The 19,157-nt window shown below is 37.7% G+C and overlaps 1 protein-coding gene across 3 annotated transcripts in view; it reads right to left on the reverse strand.

Annotated features, from left to right (window-relative positions):
• OSBPL8 (oxysterol binding protein like 8) overlaps positions 1-19,157 on the reverse strand; it is an 84,501-nt gene that overhangs the window by 41,751 nt on the left and 23,593 nt on the right. The window contains exons 2-4 of one of the 3 annotated variants that reach the window (XM_032687498.1): positions 12,936-13,041; positions 7,445-7,481; positions 5,029-5,163 (exon numbers count right to left, since the gene is read on the reverse strand). In XM_032687498.1, the coding sequence (XP_032543389.1) occupies positions 5,029-5,163; positions 7,445-7,481; positions 12,936-12,977 (214 nt within the window). In that variant the 5' untranslated portion in view covers positions 12,978-13,041. Of the gene's footprint in view, positions 1-5,028; positions 5,167-7,444; positions 7,482-12,935; positions 13,042-19,157 lie in introns of those variants that run through there. The other 2 variants (XM_032687497.1, XM_032687499.1) reach the window with 2 other exon arrangements.

Raw genomic sequence — 19,157 nt, forward strand, 5'->3', positions numbered from 1 at the left:
TTTTTAATAAATTTTAATAATCACTATTTCTATATTAAACCATTTTATCAAAGAAATAAATCAGTTCGTCTGAGTTAAAAAGATTTACAAGAATCCATTTCACCAGGGATAATTTGACAGATTACATCAGCATGCACAGTTCTGCTCTACAACTTTTGAAAATGTAGTCTTGTACTTTCATGCTAATTTTTTAACTGCAATAAAATAATTTTTTCAATTATTGCTTTTGGTCACACAGCAAGTTAAAAAAGGAAAAATTCCAAAAACAAGCTTGATAAAACTTTAGTTGTTTGTCCATTAATAGTTAATAACATTTTCGACCACAGAATGCAAACACAGAAAATGAGCTAAACTGGCATTATACAGTCTATGCGTCAGCTACTAGAACTGGAAGATGATTTAGTAGTACTAACATCTATATGCACCACACTTAAAAAAACCTGGTCTTGCTGAATTGGCAAGGCCATGCTGCTCACTAAGGCCTAAAAACACACCATCCCACAAACAGAAGCAAAGCTTTACAGATAAAGCTAACTTCCCAAGCTCATTAAAGTTGCCATCAGAAGGCTACTGAATTATTTAGGTCCAATTCCAAGTCTGACAATTCTAAATAAAAAATTTAGCAAAAAAACGTACTATGATCATTTAGTATGTTCAAAACATTAATTGCATTATGATCAGGACTAGGTTGTTCTCACACTCTAGTTAACTACTTGATGGGCAAGGCAGAAATAAATTAATCCAGGACAATTAGAAGTCCATCTCAGGCTCAGTGCTATATATGGCTCACTTAGCATTTCACCACTAAAATTCTAAACTTTCTACAGAAACAGATTAAGATCATACGAGAATGTGATAGTTTCAGCCTAGGCCTTCCTGGAGATGTTGTCTACCACGTGTGAGGGTAGAGTACTGGCCCGTGTCCAACTGTCCTGCTTTTTCTCAAGGGAAGTGGTGAGATTTAACTAGTTCTTTATTTTGTTAGTTACCAGGTTTCTCAATTGTGCATACCTGTTTTGGTTTTGTCCCTTTTTGCCCCTTTTTCCCATTTTCCCTTCCATTCTCCCCTTTCTTGGGAGTTGTACATAATATCCTTATATTATGTATATAACTGTATATATGTAAAAATACACATATATTTTGGTATAATTCAGTTGGTTTAGGTTTCTCTCAGTTTCTATAATTTTTTTTTCCCCTTTCCTTTCTTTGCTGAAAAGGGGAGGGAGGAGAAGGGCTTTTGCTGAGCATTGGAGATTTTGGCAGGAAGCCAGCTCAAACTTGCTCAGAGAAAAATCCCTACCATCATTTTTTTTTAATATATTTCCTTCAAACAACCTTGCTGAACCTTTCTATGGAAGCAAGTCTGACCTCCACACCTACACATGCCAGTCAGTAGCCTCAAAGGTAAGCTACTTCAGCCTCAGAATAAAGGACAAAGATTATACAGAACAGCAATATTGTAAACAGACTTTTGCTGAACAGTCACTAGACAATGCTGCCAGATCAAACTGTTCTCTACCTTTGTAAAACAAATCTGCACTGGACTCCTAAAAGAAGATTCCTCATCTCCAGCTCAGACAACACACTAAGTTCCATCTCACAAGGTGACAGGAGTGAGGAAAGAGGAAGACATGTCTTAAGCTAAGCAAACAAGTACAGGAAAACAGAAGCTTTCTGAAAACCAGAACTATGGTCACACAGTATTTATACATGGGAGCACCTAAAATTATAAAATATATACCACTTACAACTTTACATTGGCACATTACATGGTTCTTCTTTTTCCAAATAGAAAGTCAATGGCCTAAACTGACATTAAATGTTTACCTCCACTTCCTCATAGTAGAACTTATCTAGTTTCAACCATATTTGTAATACTTGTCATTAGGATCTTATTTGAAATACAAGCAGAAGACACAAATGAGGCTTATTCCAGTAGATTTACCATGAGATGGAAAGCTTGACTCTCCTTGGACAGCTGCTGGCCAGCCAAAGAATCCAGCATGCACGGTGATGTTTCTCTGCTAACATCAAAGTTAGTGTTGGATGCTCCAGAGATTGCCTCTTGATAGGTTTTGTTTCATTCCAGTTCACCTGGTTATGAACTACAAGCTCTATACAAAACTGGCCTTGCAACACAGGCACTTTTATTCAGGCAGCAGGAAGCATAACCCAGGTAATAGCAGCCAAATAGCATTCAACAACATCCAACTGTTCAGCACCAAAAGCTAAGTACCTAAGTCCCAGCTCTCCTTTATATACATGTAATCAGTTCTTTGCAGACTGTACCACACATTTTTCTGTTTTGATTCTCTTTATCCTGTGCCTAGCATGATTTTGAATTGTTTATTTACGTTATCTATCTCCTAAAGATGAATTCAGGTGCCAGTGACTAAAAGTAATTCACAGTAAATGCCTTTAAATTCTGTATTTAAACGTTTCCTATCTCATCATACAGGCTTATTGTAAATACCTTTGTTAACTGGATTTCAGTTACAACAATTAACCTCAAATACTCCATCACTTTAAACTCTGTTTTACTTCATATTTTTCAGGCTTCCACAGCATCTCTTTTCCCCATATTTAATAAGCTCACATTTTCTCTAGTACTGTAATTTTGCCATAGGAATAACTACCATAGAATATTCACCCAATTTTTACATATGGGTCATTCCCCTCCATAAAAATCAAAGCTACACCTCCTGAGTTGCAGATAGGCTACAAGTTAGTAACTTTGGGTTGCTGAAGCCTAGCCCACATCCTACCTTTTCACTACTCAAACTGAATGCAAGCCAAATTTCTTGTTTTATGAAACTACAGCTTTATTTCTAGTAGTGCCCCTGGAAGACTAAGACAGTGATGACTGATGCTAAAAAAGGCACAAATACATTTAACCATCTTAAGTTCACTTATATCAGCCCTGAAATAATCAGAGGGAAAAAAAAATAGTCAGGAGAGAGGACAATCTCTGCAAAGAGTTTGACGTAGCACCACGAAGTCTTAGGGCATTTAAAGCCCTTTTTAATGATATTCCTATGAGTGAAAGCCCTTAAAAAACCACAACAGTTTGACTTTATAGATTAGTGGAAATAGCAACACTAAAAAGAAGACTTTATTAGAATATTCAAATACACATATAACTACAGCATTTGTCTAATAAGGGATACAACACAGCAAATAGGGAGACAAACAAAAAAATTTTTTAACCCTAATAAAAATTACAAACAAGATATATATGTATATTATACATATATTTCCAGAAAATATTTCCAGATTAAGCATAACACAAGCCAGAGAACATCAAGAGCTGTTCCAGTGAGATAACAGCAGCTGTTAGAAAATACATCAGAGCTAGCTATGAGTAATACTGAAAATAGTACCATAATAACTTAAAATACGCTAAAAGATTACTACTTTCAGCATGGTAACATCTATATTTTGTTTTAAAGTTTTTTTCTTATCTAAATAGTACTGAATAGGTGTGCTGGTTTAAAGGTAAACCAGCAGGGGAAATGAACCCAACTCGAAAGAGAGATTATAAATCAGAATAACAATTTAATAAAATAATACAATAAGTACAATTATACAGACAAACAATTGGTTTTAACCCACAAAACCCAAATGTATAACCCAGCACCCTGGGGCCTGAACAGAGTGGTGTTCGTTGGGCCCCCTGAGTCCAAAGTAAAAGGAGAGGGGAAAACCTGTTGGTGAGAGTGGTGGTTGCAGTCTGGTCAAGAGTGGTGGTTGCAGTCTGGTTGAAAAGTGGTGGTTGCAGTCCGGTTGAGAGCAGTGGTCTTCAGTCTTCCTCTGGATCCCACGAGTGGTTAAAAAAGTCCCAAGACCCCAAGATTATATATCCTCCAGTTCAGGCAGGAATGCCCAGTACCTCCCTCAGGGCAGGGAGTTCCACAATGGGTGTGAGGACAGGAGCATCCTCTTATCTCACAGGCCTCTTAACACCCAGTTTATAGCCTGAGGAGTCAGGGGTGCTCTGGGCAGATGGTGTAAATGGTCTATTGATAACAGTTTCTGGGAAATGGCATGGAAGGCTATAGAATACACAGTTTTGGGTTACACCCTTACAGTGATGAACTGGTCCCAGCTGTTCTAACTAGGACATCAGGAAAACAGGAAAATGATTTAAAGTTACCTGAGACACTGCCTTTATTACTCTGACACACTTGACAAAGCAAGCTATGGCAGCTAGGGAGGTTCATACCAAAAAAGTAAAAATAAAAAGCCACTTCAGAACACTGCTCATGGGAAGAACTAAAGAAAGCATAGATGACTAGTATGGTTGCCAAGAGTAAAAGGGAAGAGAATATTAATTTTAAAAGCCTGAGGTTTTCAGTAAGGACTTCACACACCATAATAAACACATCTAATGATATCCTAGGCAATAAGACAATGCAAGCAGTATCCAATGCAAATAAGCACAAGGAGAGCTTGTTTATTTGCTTGGTTTTTTGTTTCTTGAACAGACTATCAACATGACAGGTCTACTAATGAGTTTCACTTTGCATCCACTCAATTCAGATGGATCTACAGAGTTTGTTTTCAAGAGGTTTAGCAAGGCAGAGAGACTGAAAGCTGGTAAAAAGTTGTGTTAAGGCTTTTCTTTTTTTCACTTTTCTAAAGAGAAGGATCTTTCTGTTAAAAGATCTTTACACAAAGGTTCCAGGCTTAGGCGGTACATCATAATACTTCTGCATAAAGACACAACTTAAGTACTGAGAAAAGAATGTTACCATTGGTTACACACAAATATGATTTCCCATTATATGGCCTGTTGTCCCATCCCACAAATCACAGCGTGCTTTAATAAATTAGTGCACCACATAATGAATTTTTTTCCTCTTTCAGATTAACACAAGGATACAAATAATTACATACAACATTTCAATATGCTTTCTTTCTTACCTCTTTACTGTAAAAAGCAGTGTTTTTGAACCAATTTTTGGAACAGATAACTAACATCAGAATTTAAGTTCTTGAAAACCTCTGTAAAAAACAGCTTTGTCTTACCATGGCTATGGGCAGTTCCTGGGCTCAGACACGGCTGGAGTAACTCTTTGGTTGGAGTAAAATAGGCTTCTTTCCCCTGTTGCTGGTTCATTTTTCCTGGAGTTACAAGCTGTGATTCATCGCTGTTTGTTACCACTGCTGAAATACAAAATGATGCTCAGTCAATGATGTTACGTGCTTGTGCATAGATTTCTATTAAGAACTTCACTGCTATTTATGAAACTGGTATTCAACTGCTGTCTTGCAAAACATTTCATTCTAGAAAATGAGGTTTTCAAGTCAGAGATTTGCTTTGGAGAGGATGGCTAAAAGAAGCCAATAAGACTGGTCTAAGACACGAGACGAAAACAAAACTAGGAGGAGGTGAAAAGGCTGCTACTGAATACAGATACAACATGAAGCTGTAACTTCTGAAATACTTCTTTCTTTGCCACTTTTGTGATAGCCACAATTCAGTCAACCCAGGAAACAGCTTTGCAGTGAAATCTTGGCAAACTAATCAAAACCTGTAAGTCTCAAAACCCACACTCAGTTTCTCACTAATCTTCAAAGCCCTTACACTTTCCAATGAATTTACATGAGAACAACCAAAATAGGACTTATATGGGTTTTTTAAAATGTCCCTGGGGAAGGCCTCATCTAGTGAAATTATGAGGGAGGGAAAAACACGTCCAATGAAGAAAGCTAAGAGAGTTGGGGTTGATCAACCTGGAGAAGAGAAGGCTCTGGGGAGACCTTACTGCAGCCTTTCACTATATGAAGGGAGTTTATAAGAAAGACAAAGACTTTTTACCATAGCCTGTAATGACAAGACAAGGACAATGGTTTTAAACTCAAAGAGGGCAGGTTTAGATCAGATACTAGGAAAAAATTCTTTACTGTGAGGGTGGTGGGGCACTGGAACAGGTTGCCCAGAGAAGTAGTGGATGCTTCATCCCTGGAAGTTTTCAAGGCTGGGTTGGATGGGGCTCAGAGCAACCTGAGCTAGTAGAATATGTTCCTCCTTACACCAACGGGGTGGGTCTAGATGATCTTTAAGGTTCCTTCTATTCTATTATTCTAATTCTTCTTAGGTTTCACATGCCATTTCTGCCACTTGAAAAACAGATTTGATATGCATATGCTCAGTGTGTCTGAGAAGACATACAATGGCATTGCCAACCATTCCTTCCACTCAAAGGCCTCAAAGTGGTGATTTATTTTTAGACTTTCACTCAGGCTTCAGAGCAGCCACCCAAGAGAAAGACCACCTCTCTTCCTACCTTCCTTCAACTGAGTGAGTTTAAACTCATACCATCTATCTTCTTGAAAACAAGCAGAGGATAATTTTAGAGAAGAAACATTAATTAGTAAACGTCAAAGCCTCCTCATGACTCTTTAGAGGGCACATTTCAATACCAACAGAACTGTTATAGTTGAGAATACATACTTTGTTCATTTTCATCATACTGGCCATCAGATTACTAATACACAGTTTTTCAGTACAATTCATGCATCGAAGAAATACAAATCAGGGTATTTACAGCCAATTTATTTCAGGTAAGACTATGAAAGAAAAAATCTGAAGTGTCAGATTCCCAGTTCTTCTGTTTCTGTAAGGAGCATATGAAAGTGCCTATACCCCTGAAAATAGTACAATGACATCAGATATAGGAAAAGGTTTATTATGATTCAATTAAACATTGTTTTCTTAATGTCTATAATAAGCCACGTCAGCTAAGACCACAGCTTCTTCGCAGATTTCTTATCAAAAAGAAACAATTTGTACCTGCACCTCTCCTTTCCCCACACATGCAAACTCTCAATTCCAGGCAAAATTATTCTGCCAATCATACTATCATCCTAATGCCCATGAACCAACAGCACCAACAAGTCCTTGGCTGAATGCAAGCATATATATACCCACGTCTGAAGTTTTCCCTATGACTTCACCAGATCCAGTTCTGGAGTATTACAGTATATACACCTGGTCAGTTCTGAATATGTAAAGTTGTTGAAATTAAGTAACCATATAGCACTATAAACAGACAAGCTCAAAAATAAAAGCGCTTCTGAACCATTATTTCCATATCTTTACCATCTATACTACAATAGCATTTGAAGGTTTCATTTCAAACAGATAAAAATAGCTTCTTCTCTTCCAGATAAGCAATATGAGATATATTTTTGGCAGCCATGACAGAGAGGTGAAGAATAAACTTTTCCCACTTAAAAAAAAAAAAGTTAAGGCAGGGAAACAGTCAGATGAGTGGTATGCCAGGCAAAATACTTTTCCAACAGCAAATTTTCATCATACTTCAAATTCTCAATTATGATACAGAAGAAAACCTAGTATTTAACCCAGCAACCCATATGCAAAATATATGCTATTATGAACATATATGCAAACATACTGTAGGAGAGAGGAGTTACTTACTTGATGGTCCATGAGAATCTCTGTTCTCACCATGTTGCTGTGTACACATACAATTGAAGAACGAAGAACAGCAAACATAAAAATCCAGGCCAGGAAGAAGCAAGTGCGCAAAAGCAGCAGCAGCGGGAAAGAAGAAAGACAATTAAAACAGTGTTAGTTCATAACTAAAATAAAACATGCACCTCAATGCCAAAGGCAAGACCTCAAGAGACTTAGCAGACCTTAGTTCAGAAAAGGTGAAGCAACAAAACTGACAAATATGCTTATAGAAAAGCCATTATTAGAAGCTATCATTAGTAAACAGCAACTACTTCATCTGCTTATTCTGAGTGGAACTTTTCCAGCAGCAATTTAGTGCTCATATGACTTGATACACAATGTTTTCAAAAGACTGAAGCTCTGAAGAAAGCTGAAATAACAGAAAATTTGTTTCCAAAACCATTCCACTTTCAGACAAGAGTTTTGGAAAGAAAAAACCTTTAAAACCATCAAAAACATGCAAGCACCCACTAATGCTTGATCCAAACCTAACTGCTTTTGCACACAAACACAAAAGTAGAAGCCACAGATTCAGCTCATCTATGAACACAGGTAATATTTTAAATTGCTTAGGATACAAGACAAGCAGTGCAGTTTTAAATTTAAGAGGACATTTTACATCATCATCATCATGGCTAGGCTTCGCAAATGACAATTTGGGAAGGACATCAAAGTACTTCCAAAGAATCATGTAAAAAAAATTATTTGTGGTCCACTGAATGCATCAAATATAGGCACTAGAGGAGGGTAACTACATAGTAATAGCCTGTACTCCTTTCTGATATCTGATCTGAAATCTTTTTTAAATCATTGCTAACCAAGACCAAAATCAAGGCTAAGATCCCACTGTGCTCAGTTGTGTACAGATGTAAGGCAAGTTCCAACTATGTGTTAAAGGATTTACTACATTTGAAAACTGTGAAAAGGAGAAAACAAGTATACTGATCAGCATGAACATTTCCTCCTTAAAAATAAATCCAAACATGATGTATCTTCTATATCCCCAAGAAAAAAAACTTATATTCCATAAAGAAGAGAAATTCTTGCCCTGCTTTATAGAGGATCCAATCTTGCCTCTCTTTATCAGGACTAAACAGCAGGAAACAAAAAAAAGAAAAATCATAATCAAAATCTTTGCAAGTGTCTTCGCTTGCACTCCTGATCTCAAAACAGATTTTTTAATACATTTCTTTTTGTTAACCCTCACATCTGCCTAGGGGTGTTAAATTGACAGCGCAATGTGCAAATGTAAAGTATTGCAGTGAGAATATAGCAACTGCAGTACACATCATTAGAAATGTGAGGCAACCCTTCTTTCATAATTCTGTAGTTTCCGTAACAAGATTTGATTAAACAACAAAGGCTGAAATAAAATATAAGCAAACGTGGTAAATAACCTTCAATTCCTGTCAGAGACTAAATTTACATCGGAGTTAAATGTTGCTAAGGGAACCCATGAACTTACCAGGCAGATTTCAGTACTAGTACATGAAAAGTATTCAAGAATTCAATGGCTTTCAAGGCAAAGTGTTTCTTTTAACGTACAGATAATATAACTGCAGATTAGGAAACAATTTATGTTTGGACTGGAACTGTACTACCCTACGCTGACTTTAGATTCAAGAGAATAGTGACTGACAAGAGAGCAAGAAGACTGCAGTAACTGTACAGAGATCCAGTAACTGACTGAAGGACAGAAAAGAACACTGCTATTCAGTGCTGGTCTGCTTTATTTCACACTAGAAGTTGGAAAGCAAGAGCACAGATCCGGAAAAATACATTGTAAATGGACATATAGGATCAGAAGTGTCAGAGACTGAGACAGCATGTTCACTCGCAGTGAGTACTTACATGTTGAAGAAATAAGAGTGAAAAAGCACCGCAGCAGATTCGGTCTCACTGCCTGCCTCTCAAGCAGCCCTGGCCAGGATACAACATGACACCACAGAGCAGGGCAACCTGTCACCGGAGACGATGGTGCAGGGGCTTTTCATGTAAATATTTTAGCATTGCATGGTTAATCCTATGAACTGGTACAAACAGCTCCTACACCAGAGGCTGAAACACAAGCCTGTCTAACTGTCCTTGATCTTCTCCAATAGACATTCTGTTTACACACCAAACTACCTCCGTTGCTGGTCAACCTCCTCTCTTCATTAGATGTATTTGGGCCTGTGTATTTACCTAAAACATGCAGAATATATATTTCTAAACACCGATGCCAGATGTTAAGGTACTGAAGTGAGACTATTTTGGGCAAAAAGACCTCTTCGTTTTCTAGTGGCCTACTGAACCTCTGTCATCTGCAATTCATATATCTACAGATTTGGGATCCAAACCACTAAAGGAACAAAACATGACAGTTCTACTACTTCAATGTTTGCTCTGAAAAGACTGTTCTCAGGACATTCCTGTCCATCGCCTCCCACAACTCTTATTCTAAATATGCAAAATTAAGAGAAACATATGCATATTTCCAGAGACACAGCCTACTCTTACTTTCACATTATATAATTGATGACTTTGATTATTACACATTACAGAACAAGTCCTTTGACAAGGCAGGTTCTCAACACTACATGTTTAATTTAGCTTCTACTGAAGCACAATTTCCTTAAAATGTGACTACCAAAACATACAAAACCTAGTCCTCCTCACAGTAAAGTTTTTGAGTAAGATTTAGGAATAAAACCAGCAATATAAAGCATCCCATGAGACAGCAGCCATAATTCTGGTTTTATACAAAGGCAGCTCATGTGCTTCAGAAAAGCACTATTTTTAGACATTCATTTCTCAGAAATAAAACTAATAACAACTGCTACTAAACTTTAAGTTACATCTGCCAAGTTGTCCTGAAAATCAAAATCCTTTTCCTGTTGAATATTAGGGGAAAAGAAAAAGCATATGTCATACTAACATATCTGAATCTCATACTACAAAAGATTAGTTTTTTAAATAGATTTACTAGTTTTACAATCAAAACCTACAGCTACATTTTTAATAGAGTTGAAATGCACATTCTAAAGCCAAGTTAGAGTTTTCAACCCTGCTGAAGACAGACTTTTCCTGAAGGCAGTAGTTGAATATGTGTAAATCATTAAGATTATTCCAGTTACATTTAAATTCAGGACCACTAACCCAACCTGCAAGTCTGATAAATAGAGAGGACCTCTATTCTATACTTCAAGGAAAAAAGGTACTTCTATGTCTACTGATGTATTTAAATAGCAAGGACTGACTGTACCAGTTATATCACAGGCAATTTATTTATTAAATATATGTTTTGGTAAAATATAGAGGCAACTAAAAATTAGTAAAAAAATAATTTTGAAAAAGAATAGTTTTTACCAAACATTCCCATGTAATGTTCTGAATTCTGAGCCAGTGAGGGCTGTTTAAATTAAACTACTATTTTATAGAAAGATAGGCAAAACTGTTCTCAAACAAGAACTCAAACCAAAGGTTCTAGTATTTTGCATTGTTTTAATGGTGCCAGAGTACAAAAATAGTTTGCTGAGTTGTCACAGCCTTTGTGTTCAGATTTATTGCAGTATGTATAAACGTAATTGTTAGAAAATATAAGAATTTAATGTAAGACTTTTCTCCCTATATTTATTCTGAAAAGATCACAGTACTAAGTTCTGTAATCTCCTCCTCCGTTTTTTGTTTTTGTTTGTTTGTTTTGGTTGCATGGTTTGTTTTTTTTTTTTTACATACAAGCCAAAAAAAAAAAACAAATTAGAAAGCTGACACCTCTAAAAAAGGGCTTTTTCAGGTACCTCCTGGAAACATCCTAAAGAACTTAAAATGGTGGGAAAAAAATGTTGATGAGTATTCATCGTGCATGTTCCACCTCATTGTATTTAATGAATTTTAATCACACAAATGGAACTTAAAACCAAACCAACCTATTGCAGCTAAAAGTCTGGAATACAGAAAACTTTTAAACATGATTTCAAAAAATTTAAAATTCTGGGAAGAGTCAGGATTTGCATTGATTCAAGGTCTTCAAAATTACTGGGTTAATCTCTCTTAAAATGTATATGGGGGTTTTAATATTTAATTTTCACTTTTTTTACTACGATATACAACAGATCAAGAATATTAAACTACCAGATAAGCTTTCAAAAACATTTTTAACACCTGCATGCAAAACAAAAAACTTGATGTTGTAACTGCAATTAAGACAGACATTTACCCCACTAGCTGATATTTTGGTAAGAAATGCTTAGAGTAGCCTATAACAGTATACCATCAGTTAAAACAAATTATTCTGAGATTACACTTCAGGTGCCTAAGCACACAGAACAAAAGGCAATCTATTGTTACACTTACAATTCTTCTGAAGGAGACTTGGTAAGACATACAGAGACTCATTTCAAGATACCTTTTAAATACCATGCTATTCTGAATGCACGTCACAAAAAGAAGATTAGCACATCTTATGTTACTTTGAAGTGTTTTGTAAACTGGTACTTTTTTATTTTAGGAAACAAGGAGTAGAACAACTGAACTAACAGATTTTTTTTTTAAAAAGTCGACAGTTGATACTCATAGTACTTTGCATCTAGGATATAGATGTGTTGTCCATGCAACAAAACAATGAATTTGTTTATTACAGGAAAAAGTCAAGGATTTTCTTAATGCACTACAAAATAGTTTTTCTACAAATTTATCACTTCAGTTAAAAAAAGTAATAAAACACTTGAACAAATTAATAGCTCTGTGTAGTAGCTGGCTGTCACAAATAATGTTTGTCACTAATGAAGTGTTAAACTTGACCTTCACCACAGTTACAGAAAATATATCTTATTTTTGCCTTTGGGAGGCAGTGCTTTCTATCACGAAGCAACTCTGGAAACTGAAAAACATTTTCTGCTTCAGCTATTAGAGTGCTTCTACATAACACAGTTTGTGGAAAACCAAATTCTTAAATAATTTCAATATTACAATGATGATGAAGTGTGATACTACTCACTAGCCTTTCCTGGTTTTAAACTGTGCTTAGAAAGAGCTTCACTACATCAGAAATTTTGTTATCAGTACAGATTATCAACTCTTAACCTTAGACTGCTCTGATAACATATAATTATCACTCCTCCTGCTTTTTCTGCTCCTCATTCCACCAAGAAATACATTATTTTTACTATTGTCCATAGTCACTAACTAGCAAAATGCCAATTAGACAGAGGAATTCTTTTTTTCTTTGGGACTCTGAGATAAAATCAAAAAAAGTAAATCAAATCCAAAATCCAAATGTTTTTTGACATTCAGTCTTCTTGCCATGAGAATCTAGGAAATGGTACATGACACTATGCAATATTTGAAATACATTCACCAGAAAAGTATCAATTCAAACCAAAACTGAAAAGATTCAAGCCATTTTACCCTCTCTCTGCAAAAGTATCTTCACATTCATCTCATTACACAAAGGCACATTTAAGTTACTCACTGAATTTCTATCAAATTCCCCATCAACTGGAGTCGTCTCCATGCTGAAAGGGCCTGTTGTCTGTCTCTCTGTCAATTAGAGTTCTTCCATCCTGCTGCTCGAGATCCTAGAGAAGAAAAATACAGTAATTCAATTCCAATCTGTTAAGAGAGCTACACTTTATCTTCCATAAGTTTTAAGAGTGTAAATAGTCCTAAATGCAAACTTTGCATTTTACAGTTGCTTGCAAAACATGGACATTTACCCAGAAAAATCAACTTTTTAGGAATGGATAGAATAGTTTCAAATAAAATGGCCAATACAAAAGCTACTCACACAGGCAAGTATTTACTTTTACAAATAAGGAAAAGTTACGCAAAAAAACCAGAAACCCACAGGTTTCTCGCTGTATTTCCCCTTGTTTCAGAGTTCCCAGCAGCCACAACACTCCCACCCCACAGGCACACAAGCTGTTTGGGTACAGAAAAAGCTGTTCCAGAGCAGTCACAGTTGTGGGCTTGCCAGCATAACTCCAAAAACAGCCATGTATTGCTTTGTGGAACCAAGACACAGAAATTAAATAATTTGTGCAAGCCAGCACCCTCTGTGGCAGAGCAGGCACTCAGCTGGGGGTCACCACACACAGACAGAAAGCAATGCCTCATTCTTTAAGTGTTTCCTATTTAATTTTTTTGCAAGAGAATGAAACCTACAATGAATCGTAGTATTCACAGCACTTTTGAAGTCACAAGTGAGACAAGAAAATGCTTTGGAATCAAGCAAAACTTGGTAGAAAAAACATGCTTTAACCACATATTCATTTAGTGGGTTTCAGGGGAGAAGCAGATCAAATTGGGATGCCTACTGAGATGTCCAACTACAGTCACTGCTCTGCTGGTCTCTACAAGGCCTCCATCAGCAAGATACAAGCAGATGAGAAAGCTGTACACTGAACTGTGTGAAACAGGACCGTCAGTATTCCGCAGGAAGAAAACCCTGTGGTTCCACTCTCAGCAAAGCCATGCTCTCTCCACCCTTACCATCATCCAGAGAAAGTGTTTGATCAGAGAATTACCCCAAGGACACATTTTTCCCTTTCATTTTGTCTTGAGTGGGGTGAGGGGGCAGGAAGCACTAAATTACAAACTAGATTGCTAAATCAACACTTGTGCAAGAGCAGGGGTAGCATGGAGATGGTGGGGTTTTTTTTAAGATAGGATGTTATCATATCGTGCTTAATGTATATATCAAGCTACAGCAAGCTTTAGTAGAAACAGTTTAAATGAGGACAGAAGGGTGAGGTGGGAGGAAGTATCCCCACTAGGGAACCTGAGGAGCATCCTGCGTGCAGGAGAATGGGAGAAAGTCAAACGGATGACCAGAATACACAAGGTCTTGTGTTTCAAGGCCTGCCTAAGAAATAGACACTCATGAAAACAAATATCACTATAAAGAATAAACATTTATTCAACTACTTTTAATGTTTTTATTATCCTGTTTGTTTTGTATTATGTAAAGCACGTTAGAATTAGAATTTTTCCTCAGGAAAAACATACAGTATTAACACACTATAGCAATTTACCATATATCACTAAAACACAAGTAGAAGCATTAAAAAAAAGTTTAACAAAATGACTGAGTGCTAACAAAATTGCAAAGTTAATAGTTCCCTATGACTTAGTCCAAAGAACTGATGAGGATATTACTCAAGTCCCTGAGTAATTAACTGAGGTGGCATGTAACTGGAAAGCATAACTGGTAAGCGTATGGCTACATGTTCTCATGTAAATTAGAAACAGTAGACATCTGAAAGGAGATTACTACAAGTGATTCATTTGCATTAATAAAAGTAAAGATGGCATTACCACAGAAAGAAGAATTCACCCCAGAAGGTCTGTTTCCTAGAGCAGCAGGCACTGCGACGCATACCTTCCACATCCCAGCGCAAGGATGCAGAACTGGGTAATGACTTGATGTCTGTTCCTTGTCATCTCTCCCCCACATGCCCATTTTAGGTTCCCTTATTAGCAGGAAATTCAGCAACACCAGACTGCATGCATATTCAATTGACGGAAACACTAAACTCTTTTAAACACGATGAAAAATGAGTTGCATAACAAACAGATGTATGCACTGATATTTAAAGCAGTTTGCCAGCTTTTTTTAGTTATGCAAACTTGCAACCACACTCAAGTTATCTGAATAAATAGATCTTTCCTGACACAGGAACATTTACCCTAAAAAACTTTTAACCCATCTCTATATTTAACATTTTTCAACTCTTAATTTTTATTGTCAATGCTCCTGGTGTATTCTGTTCCTCCATTTGTTCACATGACCACAGCCACTACATCCCCTCCTTATCTCAGTCTCAAGAGCAGTATCATCAGACAGGTACCATACTGTCTAATCCCTAGCATTCACAACCACTTGTGGTGCCCAAGACGCTCATAATCCAGCAGGGTCCCAAAGGCTGCAGTGAAGTTTTCTGGGAGAGGGGAGGAGAAAATTCAGCCTGCTCATGTTTGACCAGTAAAGTAGGTGCAGAAATGGTTAAGGACTACCTTCCCTGACATTGCTTAGCTTATGAGTAGACAGCCAGCTTGGCTTATTTTTCTTGGCAAAATGAAAGCTAAAAGTGAACAATATTGCTTCTGACATATGCCAAAATAAATATCAAGGAAGGAAAAGGGCTCTATCAGCAAAAGGAGAACATATTTATTTTGAAAATTACAGAATGCTTCTAACCATCTGAGCCCCAAGGCTTTGAAACAACGTTCTAATCAATGTAGGGAAGGGGAATTTATTTGTAAATGCAGCCAGATTACTGTGAGGGGTGCTTCCACAAGTGAACAAGCTCTTTTTTACTTCAGCTAACCCAACCATTAGATTTGAAGATACAACCGATGTATAATTTTTGGGTTTTTTGGTTTGTTTTTTTTTTTTTAGCTTTTGGGAGACATTTATGACATGCCTTTGCTGTTCTCTCCACATTCCCAAGTGTTTGCAGTTTGGTTGGTTTGAGGTTTTAATTAACAAATGTTCCTTCACAACCAGAATTCTTAAAAGCTTAAGTGTTCAGGAGGACACACACACAAGCTGAAATTATTTGAAAATAACTATATGATGGCATCCAGCTAGTCATCCATTTTTCTTTTATAGACAATGGATACAATCCAGCTCTTACAAAGGTATTGCTTATTTTAACACAGCTGTACCTATCAGACAAATCATGCCACAAAAGAAGCTATTTCTCTCCAACTGTGAAGAAGGTTGAACAGGTCAGAGACATACCTTTAATGCAGAAGGGAAATGTATCCCTCTTATCACATGATCCATAACCTGTTCTGTTAACATCTGTATTCCATCTTAACTTATTTTTGATGATGATACCAAACTATGTGGTGCAGCTGACACACTGAAGGGGAAGGATGCCATCCAGAGGGACCTTGACACACTTGAGAGTGGGTCTGTGAGAACCTTAGAAGTTCAACAATGTCAAGTACAAGGTCCTGCACCTGAGTTGAGGCAATCCCAAGCACAAATACAGGTTGGGTGGAAAATGGGTTGAGAACAGTCCTGAGAAAAACGAATTTGGGATACTGGTGGATGAAAAACTGGACATGATCCAGCAATGCACTCTTGCAGCCCAGAAAGCGAACCACATCCTGGGCAGCATCAAAAGAAGCATGGCCAGCAGGTGACTCTGACAGGTCACTCATCAGGAGGTCTACTTTGTTCTCAGAAGACCCCAACTGGAATACTGCATCCATCTCTGGGGTTTCCAAGATATTAAGGATGTGGACCTGCTGGAGCAAGTCCAGAGGAAGGCCATGAAGAAGATCAGAAGGGCTGGAGCACCTCTCCTATGAGGACAGGCTAGGAGAGCTGGTGCTGTTCAGCCTAGAGAAGAGAAGGCTCCAGGAAGACCTCAGCACCTTCCAGTACCTAAACAGGGCTACAAGGGAGCTGGAGAGGGATTTTTTACAAGGGATTTTTGTCCTAGTGATAGGACAAAAGGGAATGACTTTAAACTGAAGCAGGGAAGGTTTAGATTTGATATTAGTAAGAAATTCTTTACTGTGAGGGTGGTGAAACACTGGAACAGGTTGCCCAGAGAAGTTGTGTATGCCCCATTCCTGGAAGTATTCAAGGCCAGGTTGGACGGGGCTTTGAGCAATCTGGTCTGGTGGGAGGTATCCCTGCTTATGGCAAGGGGGTTGGAGCTACATGGTCTTTAAGGTTCCTTCCAACCCAAACCATTCTAACAGACTGCTTCAGCCATTTGTAGTTTTTGTAACTATTTGGGTTTCAGTTAGTTCCACCTTGAAAATAGGAAAATCCTCCTTGGGTCTCCCACATAAGGAAAGGAAAGCATGCATCAATGAAAGCTACTACTCTGCGTGAACAGGATCTTTTTTAACTATCTACACACATGGATGCTTAAATGTCCTGTGGGAAGAGGTAAGAAGACAACTCCCACCAATTTAAAAAAAATATCAGAAGCCATTATGCCTCAGTACTATAATGTTACACGATATTTTCTAAGATACAGTAACAGATCACAGAGCAAAAGCAGCACAAGTTGAGTGCCCTGGCCATGAGAGAAGACTGTGGCAGCAAGCCTTGTTTTTAGAGATCAGTGAAGTGGATTTGGCAGTGCTCTGCATTGACTTATAAATTCTGTAAGTTAACCAGATGACATGAACTTTTACTGTAGGGAATGTTTGTTTAACCGAATAAAGGCATTAGTATGAAATATAACCCCCTTTTTCTGCCAGTATAAAAAAAAGTTCCTCACCAAACATGATACTTGTTCCAGGCACATTAGAGAATTTAGTCCGGACACTGTGGCAGTAATATCCTATTGGAAGTACTTTTCTAACATTAAATCATAATTCAACCCACAAAAAGACACTTCTTCCCCTTCTCCCACACCTTAGCTTCAGTTCAAACACTTCACTAAATCTGGAGAGTTTCATCAAGAGTCTTTGCCTGATCTCATGGCTGAAAGGGGTTTTGCTTTCTCCCTAAGCACTATCACCTACGGTCATTAGATATGGCATTTGCACTGCGATACTGTTTTGTGATCTGTTATAGTATCAGAGTACCCTCTTGCACTCCAGCATCACATCTCACGGGCAAGGTACAGCCTCACCAGTGATCTGCCACCGGGCAACACCAAGTGCGTGGTGAAATGGCTACTGCGTGCTGACCCGGCCTTTCCAAAGGGGAAGTGTTCTCCAGGGCTCTGACCTCCAAACTGACCTAAGTTCTGCTGGATGCCTGACTTCTTTACTTAAAGCCTAAAATAAGTAAAAGCACTTAAATTGCCTAAGATATGTATCAGATAAGAATATACTGCAATTTTTTTAAAAATGACACAGGCATAATAATACACTGTTTCAAAGATCAACATGGCAACAAGGACAGGCAAGGCATGCTAGGAAAACAGAAAACTAGTTGTTCACATTAATGTCAAGAAGGATAAAAATTCACCCAGGTCCTTGGTTTGGTCACCCTCGTAGTCAAAAAATGTTTCCTGATGTTGGGACAAAACCTCCTGTGTTTCTGTTTGTGCCCATTGCCTCTTGTCCCATCACTGGGCACCACTGGAAAGAACCTGGGTCTGTCACCTTTATACCCTCCCTTTAGCTATTTATACATATTGATGAGATCGCCCTGAGCCTTCAGTCCCAGCTCTTTCAGCCTTTTATCATAAAAGAGATGATCCAGGCCTTTGATCATCTTCATGGCCCTTCACTGGACTCTCTTCAATATGTCCATGTCTCTCCTGTACTGGGTTGCCCTGAACTGGAGCCAACACTCCAGATGTGGACTCACCAGTGCTAAGCAGAGAGGAGGGATCACTGTTCTTGACCTGCTGGAAATGCTTTGTCTAATGCATCCAAGAACACCATTCCTCTTCTTTGTGGCAAGGACATATTGATGACGTGTTCAACCACTCATCCGGATAACCAGGTGAACCCTAGGTAAGCAGTTCTGAAGTGTGGTTATTAGTGCACTCAGTTCTGTAAGGTCCATAAGGAAGTTTAAGTTAACACTCTTAAGAAAGGTATCTAAGTGCTGAAACAAACAAATAAAAAGGAACAAGTTTAATAGAAATTAAGAGCTAGCAGGTATAGGATCAGTTTTAAGAGATTAAAGGAAATCTACTTTCTAAATCTAACTAGGGTGATCAAACCGAGGCTCTCAATCTAAGTGTAACTCATGCTGTCATTG

The sequence above is a fragment of the Chiroxiphia lanceolata genome, chromosome 5 (assembly GCF_009829145.1).
Source record: "Chiroxiphia lanceolata isolate bChiLan1 chromosome 5, bChiLan1.pri, whole genome shotgun sequence".
Taxonomy (NCBI): domain Eukaryota; kingdom Metazoa; phylum Chordata; class Aves; order Passeriformes; family Pipridae; genus Chiroxiphia; species Chiroxiphia lanceolata.